Source organism: Aulonocara sp. 'chitande type north' Nkhata Bay, linkage group LG1 (assembly GCF_057382095.1).
Source record: "Aulonocara sp. 'chitande type north' Nkhata Bay isolate Kocher_YH1m ecotype deep benthic linkage group LG1, A_spYH_male_GT1.1, whole genome shotgun sequence".
In the NCBI taxonomy this organism is placed as follows: domain Eukaryota; kingdom Metazoa; phylum Chordata; class Actinopteri; order Cichliformes; family Cichlidae; genus Aulonocara; species Aulonocara sp. 'chitande type north' Nkhata Bay.
Window position 1 is genome coordinate 41,751,877 of NC_141344.1, and position 21,231 is coordinate 41,773,107.

Sequence of the window (21,231 nt, forward strand, 5' to 3'; positions counted from 1 at the left end):
TGGACTTTAACCAGAGGTGCTGGTGATTTGGATGAATTTATCCTCAGCACCAGAGGTGACACTTGGTCTTTCTTTCCTGGGGCGGTCCTCATGTGAGCCACTTTTGTCATAGCGCTTGATGGTTTTTGCTACTGCACTTGGGGACACATTCAAAGTTTTAGCAATTTCCAGACTGACTGACCTTCAGTTCTTAAAGTAATGATGGACTGTCATTTCTCTTTACGTAGCTGATTGGTTCTTGCCATAAATATGAATTGTAACAGTTGTCAAATCGGGCTTTGCACCTGTGAAGTGAAAGCCATTTCAGGTGACTACATCATAAAGCTCACCGAGAGAACGCCGAGGGTTTGCAGTTCTGTCAACAAAGCAAAGGGGGGCTACTGTTAGGAATATAAGATATATTTAGAGTTGTTTATCAATGTTTTCTTTGCTACATTCTATATATATCTTACTTCATATATTTGATGTCTTCAGTATGTACCTGTAATGTAGAAAGTAGTAAAAACATTGTATGAGAAGGTGTGTCCAAACTTTTGACTGGTAGTGTATTATAGTGAGTATAAGAAATTCCTTTTTTCTAGCACAAATGGTGAATGCAGAAATGTATATCCAAATGTCCCTGTCCATAGTCAGCTATTGACAAGTGAGTGTGATAAAGAGCAGTCTAGACCCCGTTAATGACCCATAAGTGGACAGACTGTTATTAATACTGTTGAAAAGTATATGATGAGTACATTCATGAGAGATCTCCATGGTTGAAATGTATATCTTATATTCTTTGTATATTTTGTATGTTGTTTAATGCTGTACCCTCGTGATTTTGTTTTCTACTGTCCCAGGCACCCGGGACAGCAAAATGAATTAATGTGTAGCAATTTCCCTTCAGCTCCACATTACAAAATTATTTATGTATGTATTTTTAGGGCCTTTATTTTGATAGCAAAGTTAGGACAGAGCTGGGTAAAAACACACTGGGCTTGGTGTGCTTTTTTTCTACCTCCAGTGGGGGCTTCCCAGTATTTTTTTGAGCCTTCCCACTGCTCTACAAACATGAATTTCACGTTCTCTCATCGTCACCAGCCAGTTTTACACACGTCTATAGAAATTCAAATTCAAATTTTATTTGTCACGTACACAGTCATACACAGTACGATATGCAGTGAAATGCTTAGACAACTGCTCGTGACCTAAAGAAAAAGGCTATGAATAATATATATATATATATATATATATATATATATATATGTGTGTGTGTGTACACATACACACACACACACAATAGCCGTGGGCGACCGTGGCTCAGGGGGTTGGGAATCGCATCTGTAACCGGAAGGTCGCCGGTTCGATCCCTGGGCTCTCTGTCCTGGTCGTTGTGTCCTTGGGCGAGACACTTTACCCTACTTGCCTACTGGTGTTGGCCAGAGGGGCCGATGGCGCGAAATGGCAGCCTCGCTTCTGTCAGTCTGCCCCAGGGCAGCTGTGGCTACAACTGTAGCTGCCTCCACCAGTGAATGTGAGAGTGAATGAATAGTGGCATTGTAAAGCGCTTTGGGTGCCTAGAAAAGCGCTATATAAATCCACTCCATTATAACTGCAGCTGTACAAGTATTAACTCTCACTAACCTTTCATAGCAGACGCAACGGACCTGGGCTGCAACACTGGGCTGCCTCAGACTTGAACATGGTCTCAGAACGAAGGACATCGTTGTCATATCTCTTATAAACATTAGATGGCAGTGTTTTTTTCCACGGACGTTATCTGCTCTCAGAAGCAAAACGAAATAGGAGAACTTCCGGTCTCTATCCACTCTCCAAAAATGGCGGATGTTTGTGGTCAAGTGTTATTGGGATCAGGGCTTACTGTGCTCTCCCATCCTTTGATGTACATTAAAGTCCTGATCCAGGTAAGACGGGAGAGTTTGGACAGATTCTGTTACGTTTCCTTCCCGGGCCTGATTCAGACACTCTGTACTTATCGTTGTAAATACTGTAACTCTCGCTAGTATCTTACTAGAAGAGGAAATTGTCATTCATTTTCACAGTGTATTGCCTCGTTTACCAGTAGATTAGTAGGTTTGTAGCACACACAGAGACATTAATAAGTCTTGATAACTATTTATTTGAGAATATAGCAGGAACTGTCCCAGTAATAGGATCAGTCACATGGTTGTCCCGTCTGTTGTCCCTGTGACCTTCTGCTTCCTCGTTGTTGTGCAATAGGCGGAATCCGTGTGTTAATCGAAAGTTAATAATTAACTGCAATGTTACCCTGCTTCATTTATATTCTGTGCGCAGACTGAATAAAAACAATCTGTACACAGTTCATACATGGCTTATTTTCCAAGAAAGCCAGCGGCGTTAAGTTGTTGAACTGCTAGAGATCACCGCCAGTTAGCTGCCAGCTGATTAGCTCCAACGTAGTGTTTTACACTGATGTCTTCAACACACCGTGTATATTCACAAGTTTGTCATCGGGAGAGATGTATGCTGTTTGCTTCTCAGTTACGAATACTGCTAGCTCGATGCCTCCTGAAAAACATGAAAATAACGAGCACCAGCAGAGCTCCGGGGACGTTTGCTTAAAACCAGAAATAGCTGCATGTTGATCTTAATGACAGAATGAGTCATACGGAGCGACAGTTTTACTAGATGCTAACAGTTGTCTGCCTTGTGTATACCGTGTCCATATTTGTGGCAGTCGGCTAATCATCAACTGTGTGCTAAATATATGAATGCAGCACAGCGCACACACTGGTGCCCTGTCAAACTTATGTGATCTCAGGAAACATAGTTTTGTAAAAGAAAAATAACCAAATAAGTGAATCAAAAGTCAACATCATCAGTAAAAAAATAAAGATTTGTCTGTCTGTCTTCTTGCTATAAAGCATGTGATGTGTTCTGTCTGTCTCCATGGTCTGTCTCTCCACAGCACCATTCAGTACTGGACACAGTCCTTCCTGGCTCTGTGCAAATAATCCAAGTCTGTATGTATTGGTAAAAGGCACCAGAGCAGATATCAAGCTCAGGGCTGTGCGCTATGACCATAATCTCATATCACGGTCTAAGATATTTACCGTTCTGACACCGATATAAATCACAAAAATGTAACATTTTTCTGTAAATTCTGTGAACCTCGGGCAACTCGACTTGCTTTTAGTGTTTCCAGGTGTTTTTGGTGTTTTGCTGTATTTCTCTAGGATACATAAAGTCAATGCTTGCCCCCTCCTATGGTACCCTCTCATTGTTTTTGGTGTTGTGTGTGTTATCAGGTAGGACATGAGCCACTCCGTCCCACCCTGGGTAGGAATTTATTTGGAAGACAAGTCTACCAGCTACCTGGACTGTTTGCTTATGGCAAGTTTGATTCTTGATATTTTTATAAATGGAGTTGGTAATAGTATTACTGTGCTTTGAACGATTGTATGTGGATATTTACCTCTGTAGTTTTACCACTATTTACACTGTGTCCTGCTCTGGACTAAATGTTTCAGCAAAACACATCATTAAGATTGATGGAAGAGCTGGTCTTTTCAAAGGACTTGGTCCGAGGCTTTGTGCAGGCACCATTGGCACACTCGTACACAGCAAAGTTGTACAGGTAAGCTGAATAGATGGGTTTGCCACAGAAAGATGTGATCAAACAGCCAGTTTCTGTCCAGTCTTTTCTTTGAATGTTTTTAGGTGGTCATTTATTTCAATCATTTGTGATGCATACTAATGGCCTTCATAAATGAGCTATGTGCTGGGACTCAGTTTCTTGCCATCTGTGTTGTAAGTGTAACTGAAACTGTTCATTCTGGCAGCTTGATAACCTCTATCCTCTTCCAGAAATGTCAAGAACAAGGCACCCCACAGGTAAGTTTTTGTTTCTGATCTTGTTTGTAGTCACAGTATGATAAGTTCACTGACTCCCCGTAAAATGCAGCAGTTTGGCCCCTTCATCCTTTTCCTGTGCAGCAGCACTTCCTGCATTTCTATGTTAAAATCTGTTGTTCTTTCACTTCTGAGAACTTTAACAGACAATGTGCACTGTATTGCCTGCATCACTTATAGCAGAGCATCTAATACTGTTTTCAGGTTATTTTTGAAAATAAATGTGGTAGAAAAATTTAATAATCGATTGATTATTCCATTGATTAATCGAGTAATCAGATAAGAAATCCTTTTGCCGTATTAATGAGCAATCTGTCAAAAAGACACCACTAAACAAAAACTAAACCCTTTGATTGTATTTACATGTCATATGGTTTTGTTGTTGTTGTTTTTTTAAATAATGCGTTTTCACAAATGCAAAAATATATAAATAATTGATATAAATAATAATAAAGTACAGTGAAAGTCAAATAAAATAAGATATATACGCAATCTAAACTAACGCGTAAAATATTTCCCATAACTGTCATTCTGAAGGCTAACTGACATTAATAAGAAGTTTTTATATTGCTGAAAACAGGCCTTATGATGCTGCAGACATTAATTAATATTAATAATAACTAAGTGTCCAACCTAACAACCAGCAGGTCGGTGGTTCAGAGTTTACTGGCCGATACACATTTTTATTGGCTTGTGAAAAAAGCTTTTATTTTTATTTTTTAAATATGAATGTAATTTAATGAATGCACTATTCAACCGGGCTCGCAAAATCGCCCGTCCGGCTGTCATATAGCATGACGGGCGGGGCTGAGATAGATTTTGGTCCCCCACCGGAGATATCGCTAGCCCCGGGACGTTAATATACCGTGCTACACCCCATGGTTCACCTCTGTTTACTGAAAGTATCGTTTCCATGTAAAAATAGGACAGCTGCCATCAGCCTTCAGCAACATGTATCATTTAACCAGTTTGTTTAAACTTTTCTATTTTAAAGGTTTGCTGTCTGTACGAAGGGCAGGTAAAGAGCAGACTGGAAGCTGGAAGCATTACATTTAACTGGTCGTTTCTGCCAGGCTTCCGCATCTTTTTCAGTCTTAATTCCATATTAGTAGTCACTTGATCAAAAGTTTGTCATATACATACAAATATTTGTGACTATTAAGTATGGTTAACGTAAGTTGAACGTGACATGGAACAAATGTGAATGCAGAAAGTCACATTCACATGTTAACATGACAGTTATGCAATAAAAGATCAAAAGCCTTGATGTTGTATGTACAACCTGAATGCCATCGTAGACCAGGTGCCTGCAGTTCTATGAGAAGTGATTGACTCAGTGCCAGCTCATGGCAGTGTTTGACTGTCCAAGGATGCAACATAACCACCCTGAAATAGCACCTAACCACTGATAGCCAGAACGCCCAGAGTTGGCATATCACTGCTCACTTTTAGATCTTGATGCTGTTGGGACTTTCTCTCTGAAATGTCCCTCAGTCTTCCTCCGATATTCTGCTTTTGCCTCTGATATCTTTCTTGATATCTTTCTTTAGGTTGGATTTGGCACAGGGGTGGCTGTAGCTCAGGTAGCTCAGGTGGTAGAGCAGGTCACCTACTAATTTGAAGGTTGGTGGTTCGATCCCTGTGTGCTCCAGTCTGCATGCCAAATGTCAGTGGGCAAGATACTAACCTCAAGTTGCTCTCTGATGCATCCAAAGGAGTTTGAATGTTAGAAAGCACTTATGTAGGAAGAGAATACATAATGTATAATTATCTATCTGTCTATATTTAATGTAATTCCTTCTCTTCTAAACATAAGGGCAGTGTTACGGTCTCTCATAAACGGACATCCCTGGTCATCCATAGTCTCTTCTGATAACATCTGCCTCCTTTGTCCATCGTTGTTCTGTGCAGTTGTGGATGTAAAACAGGGCAGTGGGTGTGTAGGCTTCTATGTCCTACAAGGCAGCATGGGAGACGAGACTACAGCCGACCCCCTCCACTAAGTGATGGGATTGATCAGTGGGGGCCAGAAGGAAACAAATTAATCCAGTTGGTATTTTGAAGAAGCAGAAATGCACTATGGATATGCACATCCCATATACTAGGAGTCTATGGGATGTGCATATCTAGTTCATTTATGTCCCCAATGATGCACAGCTGGGGTTAGGTTGGAATACAGCAGCTGAACTATGTAGATAAGTCCTCACATGTCCTTTCCAAGAACAGGCACATAGGCATGCATATACAGTACCAGTGAAAGGTTTGGACACACCTCCTCATTGAATGGTTTCTCTTTATTTTAACTACTCTCTACGTTGTAGATACATACTGAAGACATCAAATCTATGAAGCAAGATATATGGAATTATATAGCAAGAAAAATCCATAAATCACTAAATGTTTCTTGTTTTTTTTATGCTTTCCCAATCAAAAGTTTGACCACTTGATGGCGCCTACAATATTTTTCATGGTTGGGTCTTAAAAAGGTTTCAAGTAGAGCTTCAACATGCAACAAGAGGAAATGGGAGTAAGACAAAACAACATTTTGAGCATGCAATTTATTGACAACAGCACTGAAACTGAAACAAGCTGTTTTACAGCTGATCAAAGGTTTAGGTCCACATGCCTTTAAAAGGCCAAATCTAAGCAAAAATAAGATAAGATAAGATAACCTTTATTAGTCCCACACGTGGGAAATTTGTTTTGTCACAGCAGGAAGTGGACAGTGCAAAAGTTATGAGGCAAAAATTAGAATACATGGATCATATGGATCGCTGTCAGGCAGTCACACTGTTATAATGTTCTGATGGCAAAAATGTTTTCCTCTTTTGAACGAGATCAGGTTGCTGAACTGCATAAGCAGGGTGTCTCACAGCACGCCATCGCTGCTGAGGTCAAGTCAAGGTTGAATTCAGAGTATTGATGTGTAAATAATTACATTTGAAAAAGGGGGTAGGAACAGGAAAAGTATAAACTTCATCCTACTCCTTTTCAAACACACACGTTCTGCAGACAGAAATATATATGAAAACTTGATGTTTTTAAGTTCTTTTCTCTTTGTTATTTCAGTTAAATTTGCATGTTCAAAATAAAATTCTGTCAGAAAAACAAGCAAAACAAATTTACAATAAAACGTTTGAGGCAGAGCAGAGTCGCTGCGTTGATGTGTGCTGCCTTCAACAAATGCTGCAATGAACTGAATAACTCAAGTAACTCGATTATTTCAAAAATATCCTTGTTGAAAATTCTTTGTCTTGATACTTTGTTTGTGACCCGCTCGTATTCATCACCATGTAAACGTGAGCAGTCCACCCACATCTCTGACGACAAATAGACCTGCCATAGAATCGTATTCAGGAATATAAAGCACAACAACATTAAGCCCATGCAGACCCCAGCTTTTAAACAGACTGATAACACCAGCAGAAGTGACAGTGAAGCTGCCCACACACACATACACACTGCGACGAGTCGTTACTCGCTAAAGAAAGAACGTAACTGCCAGCCAGTGACGCCTACGAGAAGCAGAGGTGAATCTAAAGGGGGGTGTGGGGTGCACTGTATTTATTTGTAAGGCTTGTGTAACATTTTTCAGATACAAAGTGAAATAACATTATATGATATTAATAAAATTGTGTTAATATTCAAAAATATAAACATTGGTATTTTCAGCATACCAATATAAAAATGTACCTGGGCCAGTAAAACTCTAACCTGTTAGGCTGGAACCTTAATTATTATTATTAATAAGAATAAAACTGCACTTTAGGAACTGTTGCATCAAAGCCAAGGCAAGCTTCAGAATAGGCTTGCTTTTCATTATTGCAGCCACCCTGCACTCCTTTAAAGGCTCGCAGGTGCATAACTGACTGATTTGCACTTAAACAGGCAAAGACACGAAGCACATACGCATGAACAAACACCAAACCTCGATCAGGAGATGCAATGCTGTTACAACTCTTTTGCATGCTACGAGTTTAAGAGACCCCCGCCCTAGTAACACAGTAAAGGGTCTAATAAAGGGAGTAAAGGGAATATTATTTATTACCTCTGTTTAACTTACATGCACACCTTATTTTACGATTACTGTACTTGAGATTTTTTTTCAATTTTTGCACTTAGGAAAGTGTTTTCTTCAAAAACGTTAATTTTATTATGACATAAATTCAATGACTGGGTTCAGGGCTTGTTTTGTTTGTTTTGGCAGATTTTGTAATGGAAACCGATGCACGGTTCATTTTTCAAAGACCTGTGTTTTGTTCTTTCATCTTTGGAGTAATCGGTTAAACACATTATTACTAAAATAATCTCCAGATGCAGCGCTACTTTTAACATGCTGGCCTTGGCCCACACTGACCCCACTTAACAAATGAATTGTGTGTTGCTCCTCATCGCTCTCCTCAGGCCATCTGTACACGATTTCTTAATAAGGGTATAAAGTGTCAAAATAATTTTCAGGATGGTGACGCTGAGGTTTCTCTGATTTCCAGATACTGGGAGGGCAGCAGAAGGATAAAGAGAGCTCTCTACAGCAGGTTGTTAACGAGGTAAGACCTATGCAATCCCAAAGCTAAATCACAACACTACACAGCCACACTTGACTTCAGTCAAGTCTGGTCTAAGCACTTTACCTAATAAGGGCAAACAAAATACTGTTATTAAGGAAAAAGAGATAAAGTAAGTATTTTAGTAATACTTTAAGAAACTGAGCACACAGTTAGTCAACACAGTATAATGTAAGACTGGTTATATTTAATTAATAAGCGTAAAGAATACTTCATTTGGCTAAAAGCAGAAGAACTGGGAGCAGCAGAAGCCCAAGGTGTAATTATCAATAGTGAAAAACAGCTGCAGTTACAGTGTGCACATAAAGGCTTGCACATACAGTTTGTCTTAGTCAAGTGTGTTAATGAATGTCTGATACAGACTGATCGTTGTGGCCCTGCCTGTGCTTTGTCAGCCTAACCACAGTGGAAAATGTCTGTAGTGATGGATGTGGGAACAAAGCTCCGGTTTCAAAGATGTTGACAAAATCTCATCAACCTCGTGTGTTGCCTCAGCAACAACTGGAACTGTGGCATCTCCATCCTTCAGTGGAGGCTTGTTTTGAAAAATGCAGCATTTTATTTACAGCTCAAATACAACTCAGGCAATAACAATGTTAATTATACACAGAATGGACACAACTTCAACGTAAAACACTTGAAGTTGCACACACTAAATGCTGCTAGTCTGATGTTAACCAGAGTTAGCTTGCTAACGCTTTCATACTCGCCACTGAGCAGAATGAAGTTCTGAAGATTACCCAATGCATCACAATCAATTCCAACAAATATGCTTCGGTGACACAACATTGTACAAATGTGAAAACACGTGTTGCAAGTCGCGTGATCAAGGTCAAGTATTAGCCTGAGCTCACTGCTGATTGGTTGTTACCATATTTGTTTCAAACCAAATGATGTGTCGATTATTTACATCAGGAAATATCTTTAAAAAATGATTTCTGCTTTCCTTTTCTAGCTGCGACCACAACAACAAAGGATCACTACAAGTGTACTTTGAAGCTAAATCGTATTGTATTTGAAAACAAAGGCTTTAGACTAAACTGAAAATATAGGTTTCACATAATACAGTTAAGTTGCAATTGAGTACAGATGATATTACATGGAAACTGTTAGTCATGATAATAACAAGCTGCACTTACAGTACTATTGTTATAGTGCTGTTGATGCATTAATAGTACAATTCATCAATACTTGAACTTTAGTGACTTGTTGTGTGTTTTCAACAGACAACCAGGGAGATGGTTGCCCGCTCCTGTGCCACCATCGTCACACATCCCTTCCATGGTACAGCGTGGTTCAGCACAGTATAATGCCTGCATACCTTTAGGAAGTCTGAAATGTTTCTCTTGACTTGTTTTTCAGTGATCACTTTGCGATGTATGGTGCAGTTCATTGGAAGAGAAACCAAATATAGGTAATTTCAGTATTTTAGTTGTGACACTAAATGAGAAGAGCCATGAGATTTATTAAGCGTTTACAAAATTGTGTTCTCAGTGGGGTGTTTGATTCCATCATCACAGTCTACAGAGAAGAAGGCATTCTGGGCTTCTTTGCGTAAGTGTGACACTATTAGTCTTTAGGACAACAGACACTTGTGTTGGACATTAAGTGGATGACTTGGGCAATAAGAGAAAAAGATTGTTGCAGAAGTAGAAACTAAAGAAGCTTCCTTCAGTGTGTCGTCAAAGAGGGAGTTGCCGAAACTGTTTTATTAGTAATTTAGTAATATTATTATCTCCTTTTTTTTATAACAATGACAGAAAAATCTAAATCTTGTCTTGCTGGCAATAAATTGTTATTTTTGGTAGTAAAATGTTTGTGACAGGATTGTATCTCCATATACACCTCTGTCTCTCTCAGCCATGATTCGGGATGCCAGGGGAAGTGCTATGTGAATAACATTATGCTGTACATTGTTCTTTGTCCTGTAGATGATGATTTTCATTTCTTTTACACATTTCAGTAGTGTATGTATGACAAACTGAAAAGTTATATATATTCTAGTTTTTCAGGTTTTAGTCACAGTTCTTTTCGGACGTCTGTACACACAGAATTCCCCAATAACACAAATTGACTTTCACATTTGTTGCTTTTTAAAGCTCTAGTCTGGAGTATTTTAGGTTGTCTGAAAATGCAGTGAAAAGAGCTTTTTCCACATTAAGGCACCTGGCACATGCATGGATTGCTTAGATGACAGTTAATACTGATTTTCCCTCCTCTTAGTAAATCCAGTAATAACTCGCCCACAGTACTGTCAACGTTCTGTAGTGTAGATGTCGACAGTCTTTAGGGACTTGTAGACGTGTGAACCTGGTTGAGTTGAAGGAGCAAACCACGCCAAGCTTACTTTCAATAACTAGAACCAAACAGGTTCAGTTTTCATGTCCTGAATAAAATAAAATTAGACAAAAATAGACGACATTGCTGTAGAAGGTGAGATTTCCAGTAGGTATGCACTCTTATGCCGGGCAGGTGCAGACTGAAAATGACATATTTCAGATGTGAATCCCTATTTTTGAATTCTTATTATTGTTTGGTAGTTGGAATGTGTTGAGTAGATCTGACGTTGCACAATAATATTATTAATAATAACCGTGTGATTTAGAAATTTGCTGTCAGAGAGACGAGTCAGTGTTTGGCCACATGTTGAGTTATTCCTTTCAGATACATCCTGTCCGGTCTGTCACAGACATGCTGAGAGCTTGTGTCGTCCTTGACAGCTTTGTTAATCAGTATCCTGTAGCTTCAGCTGTTGCCTCTGTGTCTGTCGCTGCCTGCCTGGACAACCTCGAAACTGTTTACAGCCATATTTTTTGCATGGTTTTGATGGTCAGTGTAATGGCTGTATTTATTTCTTAAAAGTTCTCTCTTTCTCTTATGTTGAAAATACTGCGACAGCATTGCTGTTAGCAACACACCCAGGGTGTGGTTCCGCCGTCCGCGTGTTTATTTTCCACATAAACCTTTTCACAATAAAAATAAATGTGAAATAATGAAAATATACATCATCCTCCAACATCAAGTTTTAGAATATGCATCAAACAAATTCCTGTTTTTTCTTTGAGGTAATTATAAATGGTGCTATAGTCCCCGTGTGGATGCAGGCACAGAGAACAACCATGGCCAGTAAAACTGAGGCAGAAGCAGGCGGCTCAAACAGACCAGTCAAAACAAACTGAGGACCTTATTCCTAGACGAGGGGCTCCCTCTGTAGCATGGACAGGGTCCATGAAATAATTTGCATAGTACGGTTTTCTGGTCCGTCTGACATGGACCAGAAAACTCTTCTACCACCTACGCAAGAATCACGTGAAGGAGTACGGAGCGAGTTCATGGATGAAAAACAACAAAGATCCATCAGGTGCTCCATCAGACCTTTGCTTGCCTTCTAGCTGGTGTTCGGCACTGCAGTGAATCTTGCACCAAGTCTCAGGAGAACTTGGTTCACGGGCAATTCTCTCTTTCTTCTTTCTTCATTGATCATAATAAAAAAACAAAACCGTTTGCATATTAACGTCTTGAGATGAAAGATCGCCGTTATGATCAGACAATTGGCATTCAGACTTTAACCATACATTTATATAGTGGTTTATTCTATAGCCTTTTTTTGCTTTTTTAATCTGAAAAAATATTGTTCTCATAAATATACATAAATTACTTGTATGTAAGTGCATCTTCCAACAATTGTTGCATTGATGCACCTTGAGCCTCATTTCCTGAAGTCGGGGCTCCCAACATATGCACTGAAATGCTCATTCATTCTTGATATTGTTGCAGTTACTTATTAGCAGATCATCAGTTGTCACAGTGCTAGAACTTGAAATCCAATTGAATCAAAACAGATCCCCTGGAAAATACTGGATCCCATATTTGATACAATATGAAATATTTCCTGTTATTCAGATTTGATCCTTGCTGGCTGCTTAAATCCTTCCTAAAGTGTTCTGGACATTAACTACTTCATCTGTTCAGTAAGTGGGAGAGTTGTGTGACATCCTGTTTGCAGCGGTGCTGTGTGAGGTTGTGTAGCAGCTGAAGGAGTCAAAGGCAGCACTGGATAAAGTTTCACAGGACTATTCAGCTCAGTATTGATTTGTATTACATGAATCTATCGACTATTCTATCGATTAATTGGCTAAGAAATATTTTTGTCTTATCAACGAGCGATAGTAAATGATCAAGCACAGGTTTCACAGTGAATTTCTCGTTGGTTTTCATTTTAGAAACTGCAGTGTTTTTGTTTCATCTGTAATCGGTTTCAGTGGCTCCTTTAAAGGCTGATGTGGTGAAGCAAACATTAGCATTCTGAAGTTTGCCTTGTGCTTTGACGTAAAGTTATTGTGCTGCTGAAAACAAGATTTTATGATTAATTAATATTAACGATAATTGGGTGTACGACCTAACAACCTTCAGGTCAGTGGCTCTGAGTTTACTGGCCCATGTACATGTTTACTGGCTTGTGAAAGACGCTTTAATTTTACATAATGCCACCTGTACTCGCTTTCATTTAAAATAGGAAGGTTGGTGTCAACATTCAGAAAGTTGTACAACTGAAACTAAGCTAACAGTTCATCTGCGTGTTTTTGTGCAACTTCTGGAGGCTACAGTCGATTTTTCGCTGTGTGAAACAAACGGCGCTGAATGAAGCAGCTACACATATTCTTTGTTTTTATCACGTCAGAGTTTGCTGATCAGGACTCTGATTACACAAACAACGCTGCTTTTTTGAATATGTGAAACCCGTTCTCTTCAGCTGAGCTCTTTGCTCCTCGCAGTGTGTAAAACAGACTCCAGCTCTTTGTTAGACTGTGCCAGCGTCGTCATCATCACTGCTGCTGTTGTGGTATCAGTGTGTGTCGGGCATTATTCACACACTGCTAATCAATACGTTTGTATTGAGTCTGTTTTTAGTTGTAAATGTGGCTGAAATGCTCGTGTTCGAGTTTCCATGGTAACGGTGGCGCTGCAGAGGGGTCCCTTAACGACGCATCGAAGCAAAGAACTTTTTGTAGTCGAATTATTCGAAATACTCAGTGAATTGTTGCAGCACCATATCTGAGTATCTCTTGTTTTTCTTCAGGCCAAAGATGAGTTAAGCTAACATCATTGCAGCCAGTGTTAGGCTTCAGTGTTTGATCATAGTATCTCTACTTTTTCTCTTTTATCTAAGGCGTGTGTATCTTTATTTGTTTGTGTTTCCTTTTTCCTAGTGGTTTGATTCCTCGCCTGCTGGGTGATGTCCTTTCTCTGTGGATTTGTAACCTGCTGGCTCACCTCATCAATACATATGCCATTGATGACTCGGTATACTATGTCCTCCAGTTAGGGGCTTCTGTAATCTAAATACCTTTTTCCTAAATACCTGAAATTCAAGTTTGTGCATGCAAAAACGCAACAGCCATCTTTTGTTTGTTAGATTTTTTTCATTGTATGTTTAGGTAACTACTTTTTTGTATCGCACTGACATAGATCTTGAGGGTTTTTGTCAAGCAGTCTTAAATTGAGGCTCTAACACAGACTAATAGTGACTCTTCTTCTGAACAGATGAGTCACACAGGAGAAATCAAGAACTGCTCTCAGGCGATGACAGGGGTGAGTGTAACAGACAGTGTCAGTGCAGCTGTTTGTGGCTCAGTCTCATGCTGTTCATGCTCTTTCTTGCAGTTCTTTGCCAGCATGCTCACCTATCCTTTTGTTTTGGTGTCAAACATAATGGCTGTCAATAACTGTGGGTAAGTTAGCTCGTCATGTTCTGCTGTCAAACTTGCTAAATTCAAGCAGACTCATATTATAACTTTCTCATTAGGCTTGCTGGAGGCAGAGATCCCTATGCGTCAGTATATCCCACCTGGGTGGACTGCTGGATGCATCTTAGCAGAGAGGCAAGTATATAACTAATCCAGCTCCTTTCAAACATTTGCTCAGTAGTAACGATTCACAAAGATGGGTTGAACCAAACAGGCTGGCAACCTTCTCAGCTGCTGTGCATACACCACTGTACTTTCTGTGTCAACGAGGCACCGAAAGTTTGGTTCATCCTGATGGGCTTTGAGGTAAAGGTCATTTTGCAGTGTTACAATTTCCACCCGTCCAGCATCCAAGCTGAGCATCGCACTGAGCAATGCACGTTGTTTCCACGTTCATGAAAGGTTTGGAAATGAACATCACACTTGGCTTAAACTGATCAAGGTCCCAAAACCTGTTCTCAAAGTCTTGTCCAAGCCTGTTTATGACTTAAGAGTACTTTTCTGCAACTTTGTCAAAAGTCTCAGATGCAGAAGCATTATCTTTTCAGCACAGAGAGGAAGTGGAGCACCTTTTTTCTCTGTAAATGCACAGAGAAAAATGTCCCTCTGGGCTTTAAATGCATTTAAAGCACTTATGTCAGCAACAGTCTTACCTTTGCTTTCAGTTTCCCAGTAATGTCCTTTAAAATGAAAGGTCAAGTGTCCACTCGGTGTACCCCAGCATAAAGTTTAGGAACTCCGTGTCACCTTTTCAGTGAGGGATGAATCCTGTATGTTGGCTGATCATAGCAGGGGCCCTGTCGGTGGTCACTGATACCAGCTTTTCCACCGGTACCTTTTTCTTCACAGCGTTATAGATGTCAACTCCTCATAGACCTCATAGTTGTCTTTGGTGACAGTAGTGTCAGAAGTTCTTCTTTTGTGGAGAAATCGTCAAATACCATCCAGATGAAGACCATCAGCTGTGCTGCTGCTGTCCACAGACTGTTACACTGGATGCTAAACCACCTGCACTTTGCCTGATCCCAGTCCAGCTGATCAGCCAAGTTCCCGGACATAGCCGACACTCTTCTAACTATTGTAGTTGCCCCTAGTTGGACATTGGAGAGAATGGAGATTACATCAGTTCCATATTTCTCCTCTTTAAGCACAGTCTTTGCAATTATCATGATTGCTTCTTTGAAAACCTTCTCGTCTAAAAATGCCTTCTTTTTCTTAATTAAGAAATGTGTAGCTCTAAATGAGGCTTTTTGGGAGTTTTTCACAGTTCTCATGAAAAAAGACTGCTGTTTGCTCAAACCTGCCTTTAACTCGCGGGCTGTTTCTGCCCATCGGGTAGTTAGCATGGCAGCTTGTGTGACACGTTCAGAAACGTCTCTCCACATTGTGCCGCTTTGCCGTTGCCACATGAATCGTTCACAGTAGTGAAAACTCTTCCTGTAATTCACTGTGAAATTGATGTTTTCTTTTTCTTTCTTCCTTCTTCTTTACACTTTTTTTTACTTATGTGTTTATACACCACCTGCATTTAATTATTACTAATTTCTGTCTCTTCCGAAACGTGTCTTTTGTCCTGTCTTCTTCCCCTCACCCCCAACCAACAGATGGCTGCCACTCCCTGAGCCTGGTTCTGCCAGAGCATATTTATATATGTATAAATATCTGAGTTCAGTTGAATTCAATAGCACACTTTTTATTATCCTCTTGATGTTATGAAGTGTGCCTATTCAACAATGCACTTACTGGAATGGACCATGGTGCAGTATACACTAGAGATGGACCGATCCGATATTACGTATCGGTATCGGTCCGATACTGACCTAAATTACTGGATCGGATATCGGAGAAAAATAAAAAATGTAATCCGATCCATTAAATATCACGAAAGCACCTCACAAAACTTGCAACACGCCGTAACTCACCTCAGAACGTTAGCACTCGGAGCAGTATGCATCACGTGATAGAGCAGCTGTGGCATGCGGGACCTGTCGGTGGTCTGGATAGCATGTGGAGCTTCGCTAGCAACCCGGCATTTCATCTCCGACAAAGTTATCCCCGAGAGAAGTAAAGCAAGTGTGTAAGTCCATCTCTGAATGTTTGTAAAGCATTCCTGCATTAAGCTTAACAAGCGACTGCCTCTTCTTGCTGCTACTTCAATCATGAAACTGCTTAATGATCAGCTGATCGGCTTTTCTGTCGCGAGTCCGTGTCTCTAGTTTGTTTTTGGTCCACTTTGCACCAGAAAGAGGAAACCAGCGGCTGAACAACAGCAGCACGTTTAAGCTTGATAAGCTGTTGTTAGAATTTATTTAATATTACTTTCTACTCGAGGATCTTTTTCTACGTAGCTGACGCTGGTAACTGTGCAGGGGCGGATCTAGCAAAGTTTAGCCAGGGGGGCCGATAGGACATGAACAGGGAAAAGGGGGCACAAAGACATACTTTTCTTTCTTATTCTCATTTAAAATGTCTAGCTTTTAATAAATAATTATCTGACACCCAAAGTTTTAATTTGATGTAAAATGAATAGAAGTCAATTACTGTATATAGTAACTATTAAGTCTAATATATATACCCTAGTAAGCTATAGTACTTTTTCCTTTGGGAAGGTACCATCTGTGCAGTCTGCAATTTTGTTGAAGAAAGATGTTGAATCTATTTAATATTTCTTGAAAAATAATTGATTTCTGTGCAATTTTTTCACACTGCATCAAATTAAGGTTGATTACGTCGATTAAGCATCATGAGGTGGAGCGTGAGGGGTGGTTCCCTATTTTTTATTTATTTATTTTTGTTGTTGCTGGGAGTTGGAACCCTATTAGTTAGGTTGCTTAATATTTACGCTAAGTACTCTTTAAAATACCAGAATAGGGAGGATGGTGCAGGTCTAAGTTTATTAGATTGATCAGTATTGCTGAACTATGAAATATTTTTTTTTGCATACAGGTATAACAGAATAGCTTTAGTGTTGTTGTTGTTTTAAACTTGAGTATGAACTTATACAAAATGCAGCAAGATATTTAAAAAACAGTTTTGTTTATTAAAAAACACTATATCGGATTCATATCGGTATCGGCAGATATCCAAATTTATGATATTGGTATCGGACATAAAAAAGTGGTATTGGTCCATCTCTAGTAGTTACCACTGTTGCCGCACAGCAACAAGGTCCTGAGTTCGGCTGCAGCATCTCACCGGGGCCTTTCTGTGCGGATCTGCATGGACGTCATTCAAACATTATACGGGCCACAAGAATTTGCACTTTTATTGACTAAAGCCATATTTTGATATGTTTTATGTTTTTTTTCCACAAGAGCAGTTTAAGTTTGATGAAAAATTAGATTTTTCATGGAATTTTCCCACCACTGCACGATCATGTGACCTGCTCTAAAAACAGTTTGGAAAATATGTCTTTTTTTCCCACCCAAACCTTTTGTCTACATGTATAATATATACTTTAAAATGTAGCTGTTGTTGCCCTCTTTCATCCAGTGTAATTCCTCTTGAGCTGGGATTTATGGTTCTCTCACAAATGCTATCAAAGCACAGACTCCTCCCTGTCCCTCTCCTATATGCATCCACTATTTTAAATTGGAGTCCTAACACTTTATCTCCCCACTAGGCCATTGTGGCTCAAGAGTTGGGCGTTCGCCTTGTAATCAGAAGGTTGCCGGTTCGAGCCCCGGCTTGGACAGTCTCGGTCGTTGTGTCCTTGGGCAAGACACTTCACCCGTTGCCTACTGGTGGTGGTCAGAGGGCCCGGTGGCGCCAGTGTCCGGCAGCCTCGCCTCTGTCAGTGCGCCCCAGGGTGGCTGTGGCTACAATGTAGCTGCCATCACCAGTGTGTGGATGTGTGTGTGAATGTGTGGATGACTGGATGTGTAAAGCGCTTTGGGGTCCTTAGGGACTAGTAAAGCCTTATACAAATACAGGCCATTTACCACTAACATGTAGTCTTTAAATAAAACCTACATAACAGTTAAGGATTAAAAATATTTTTTTTCTGCTCATTTGATGCCAGTTCCCTTCTTTGTCACAGACACACAACAGATATTTTGCAAATGTTCTGTTTCTATTTGAGATTCTTGAATTTAGACATTTAAAACACATAATTTCACTCTTCAAGTAATTTCAAGAATAAAGGCTTTCAGATTTGTTTGTGGCCAAATTTTCTTTTGTCATTAGTCAACTTTTTAATGCACATTTAACTTCTACAACTACTTTCCAAGAAAGGTGAGAAAAACAGCACCTTTGTTCTGAAGTACTACCGACTGATTTGCAATCACGATGCCAGGGTAGTGAGTCAGTCACGTGACTGAAAACTATGGATTGTTTGATGACAACTGACCTAGCAGCATCACCCAGAATTTCTTCAGAAATGTTCTTTTCTAGTTCTGTCTTTCGGTCATGCATTATGTATGTTTTATTCTTGTACAGCACTTTGGTCAACGCTCCTGTTGTAATTAAATGTGCTATGTAAATAATTAAACTATGTGTAAACGGACTATTACTAACACTTCCTACCTCTTTTCATTACAGGGCAACATGAGCAGAGGCAACAGTTTATTTTTCCGAAAGCTTCCAGCAGGAAAGACATACGCAGTCGACCAGAAGAGATTTTTCTAAAGCTTCAGGAGCGCTGAAATGAACATAGTTGTGATAATAAAACAAAAATCCAATATTGCCTGATTTGGGAATTGGACAGTCAGCTTTTTGTATGCATTCGTTTGCCCTGAATTAGTTTTTTTCCTTAACAGCTTGCCAGCTTAGGAACTGAACAGTTTTAGTTAACTGCAGAAAGATTGTTTAAATGAAATGACAAAAATATTAAAGGGCAGAGCTGTAAGACAGTGACATGTTTTTAAAATATGAACTGCCTTTCTACTTCCACATTTACAAAAACTAAAGCTGGCATAATGATTATGTGATTTTTTCCCTTCATGTTTTCTTTTTTGTTTTTTATGCATTTGGTAATGTCTAAGATTTGCCACGTTAATGATCATGTGGGATCTCTTTTCATCTGGTATTGTATTGATGTAATTATTCTGAAGGTGACCTCTGAGTGCATGTGTAAAGATAATTGGGGGTGAGGACAAGTGGTGGTGGTGTTTCTGAAGTATATACACTGAGACATGTGTAGAGCGGTCTGGGTGGACTCTGAAAAATGAAAGTACTTTAGCTCCTGATTGACCCAAATAAAAGGAAAAAATGTCTTTCCTGTAAAAGGTTTTTGGGAAGTATGTTATGTGAAGTGGTACAAGTGTACAGATGTTTCATTTTTAACATAGTGTGGCACTTATATGTGCAGAGCCATTGGCACATGCAGTTGAGAGGCAGTTGGGGGGGCACTGACTCCTCTGGTTGTTGAATGACAGTCAGTTTGTTCAGAATCTTAAATGTTCCTGCTGCTGCACTCTTCTGAACAGAGATATCTGATGATGTGCCTGTAATCTGCTGGTGCCAAGTATAAAACTGTCTGTCTGGAAGTCCCTCAGGATCTAAGACTTTTGGGACCTTCTCGACTACCTTCGTCTTGGGAACTTCTAATCGACCTCCTAGGACCTGGCGTCCATATATGTGGACGTCATATTTTGGGTTGTCTAGACCAAAATACAAAATCTTGCTCTATAAGGGCCTGACATCCACTTACGAGGACATTATACTGTAACTGTTCTATCAAATTTAAAGCAAGTCTCATTTTTCTCCGAAACAAAAATCAGGTAAAAAAATTTTTTTTTTTTTAAATCACGTAATTCTTTGTTTTTACATTCATCAGGTTCCAATCAGCCCAAATAGCAAAATAGAAATTGAAAATGCATGCCATGAAAGAGTTTGGGTCTTAGTAGGTTAATATGCAGCACCAATGTTCCTCTATACAATTTCAGTGGAACCCCGACTTACGAATACCCCGTTTCACGAAAAAGTCAAGTTACAAAGGCACTGAACGGCAACATTTTTGACCGTGTTGCAGCAAAATGCCCGAGTAACGAAATCCGCTGGCTCTGATTGGCTGAGCCTACAATGCCCACAATTCCTTCCGAATCATGTGACAACCCCTTGGCTTCTGTACTTGAGCTTCGCTGTTCCACTTGAACGACGTTTTGTTGTTCTAGTTAGCAATTAGCCTATAGCCTGTCGTTCAGCATCGCCTCAGTCAAAAGGCGCGATGGGTGCTTCGACTTAGGAAAACTTTCGACTTACGAAAGACCCTCGGGAACGAATTAATTTCGTAAGTTGGGGTTCCACTGTAATTTTCTCAAGGGACTGCGTGAGAAACTGTGGCCATGTCCACATGCACACAGGTATTTTGGTAAATGTAGATACAAACATTTATATCCACATGTAAACGGAGTTTTGGATTAAAAATGAGGTGCTTCAATTGATGGAGAAGGAGCTGCCAGGGTAAAGATGTTCGAAAACACTATCCTGTGTTTAGACGTGGACAGGGAAAACTAAGATTTTGCCACACAATGTCAAAAGTGTGCACATTTACTTGTTTTGGTCAATTTGCACCATGTTTGTGAGCTGCTTTTGACAGTGTTTGGGTTTGGTTTTTGCATTTCGATGTGAACTGAGGTTTTTCAAAATAAACTCTGAAGAATCCCTGTGCATGTGTGGACATAGTCATAGGACTGTTGTCGAGAGCCATACCAATAAGCTTATAAAGATTGAGGTTCACTTTATACCAGCTTGGTATAACTTTTTTTCACATACGGTCAGGTAGGTTTGGATGGCTTTTATAAAGGATTTTTATCATCATTTAAACTATATAGTCATATCAAAAGAGACTTTTCACAGGACTGCATAAAGTTCTCTGAAAAACTTAAGTACCTTGAATAGGCATTAGACTAGACTGAGTAGCAGTTAATCAAAGGTCTTGCTAATCAAATGCACTTGATGTGACCACCATTGTAAGAGAAGATTTGACCCTTTGCTGATTGGGAGGATTTTTAGGTATGTGTGAACACTAAGCCGCAATCTTCCCAGGAGTGGACATTCTGGGAAGTTCACTCCAAGGTCAGATCATAGATTTGGTCAAACACTGG

The 21,231-nt window shown here is 39.8% G+C and overlaps 1 protein-coding gene across 1 annotated transcript; it reads left to right on the plus strand.

Moving 5' to 3' along the window:
* Nucleotides 1-1,780: 1,780 nt before the first annotated feature.
* On the plus strand, nucleotides 1,781-19,410 carry mtch2 (mitochondrial carrier homolog 2). Its single transcript, XM_086296772.1, has 13 exons — nucleotides 1,781-1,904; nucleotides 3,270-3,354; nucleotides 3,492-3,598; nucleotides 3,829-3,855; nucleotides 8,364-8,420; nucleotides 9,665-9,722; nucleotides 9,801-9,852; nucleotides 9,933-9,992; nucleotides 13,649-13,742; nucleotides 13,983-14,030; nucleotides 14,103-14,170; nucleotides 14,245-14,320; nucleotides 18,725-19,410. The coding sequence occupies exons 1-13, from the start codon at nucleotides 1,818-1,820 to the stop codon at nucleotides 18,809-18,811; spliced, it is 906 nt and encodes a 301-aa protein (XP_086152898.1). The 5' UTR covers nucleotides 1,781-1,817; the 3' UTR covers nucleotides 18,812-19,410.
* The last annotated feature ends 1,821 nt before the right edge of the window (nucleotides 19,411-21,231 follow it).

What these genes read in the sequence shown, in the direction of transcription:
- mtch2 (XM_086296772.1), top strand. Translation starts at nt 1,818, where the DNA reads ATGGCGGATGTTTGTGGTCAAGTGTTATTGGGATCAGGGCTTACTGTG. An exon ending in CGTCACACATCCCTTCCATG is followed by an intron (nt 9,723 to 9,800) that starts GTACAGCGTGGT and finishes CTTGTTTTTCAG; the next exon opens with TGATCACTTTGCGATGTATG. An exon ending in GCTCTCAGGCGATGACAGGG is followed by an intron (nt 14,031 to 14,102) that starts GTGAGTGTAACA and finishes TCTTTCTTGCAG; the next exon opens with TTCTTTGCCAGCATGCTCAC.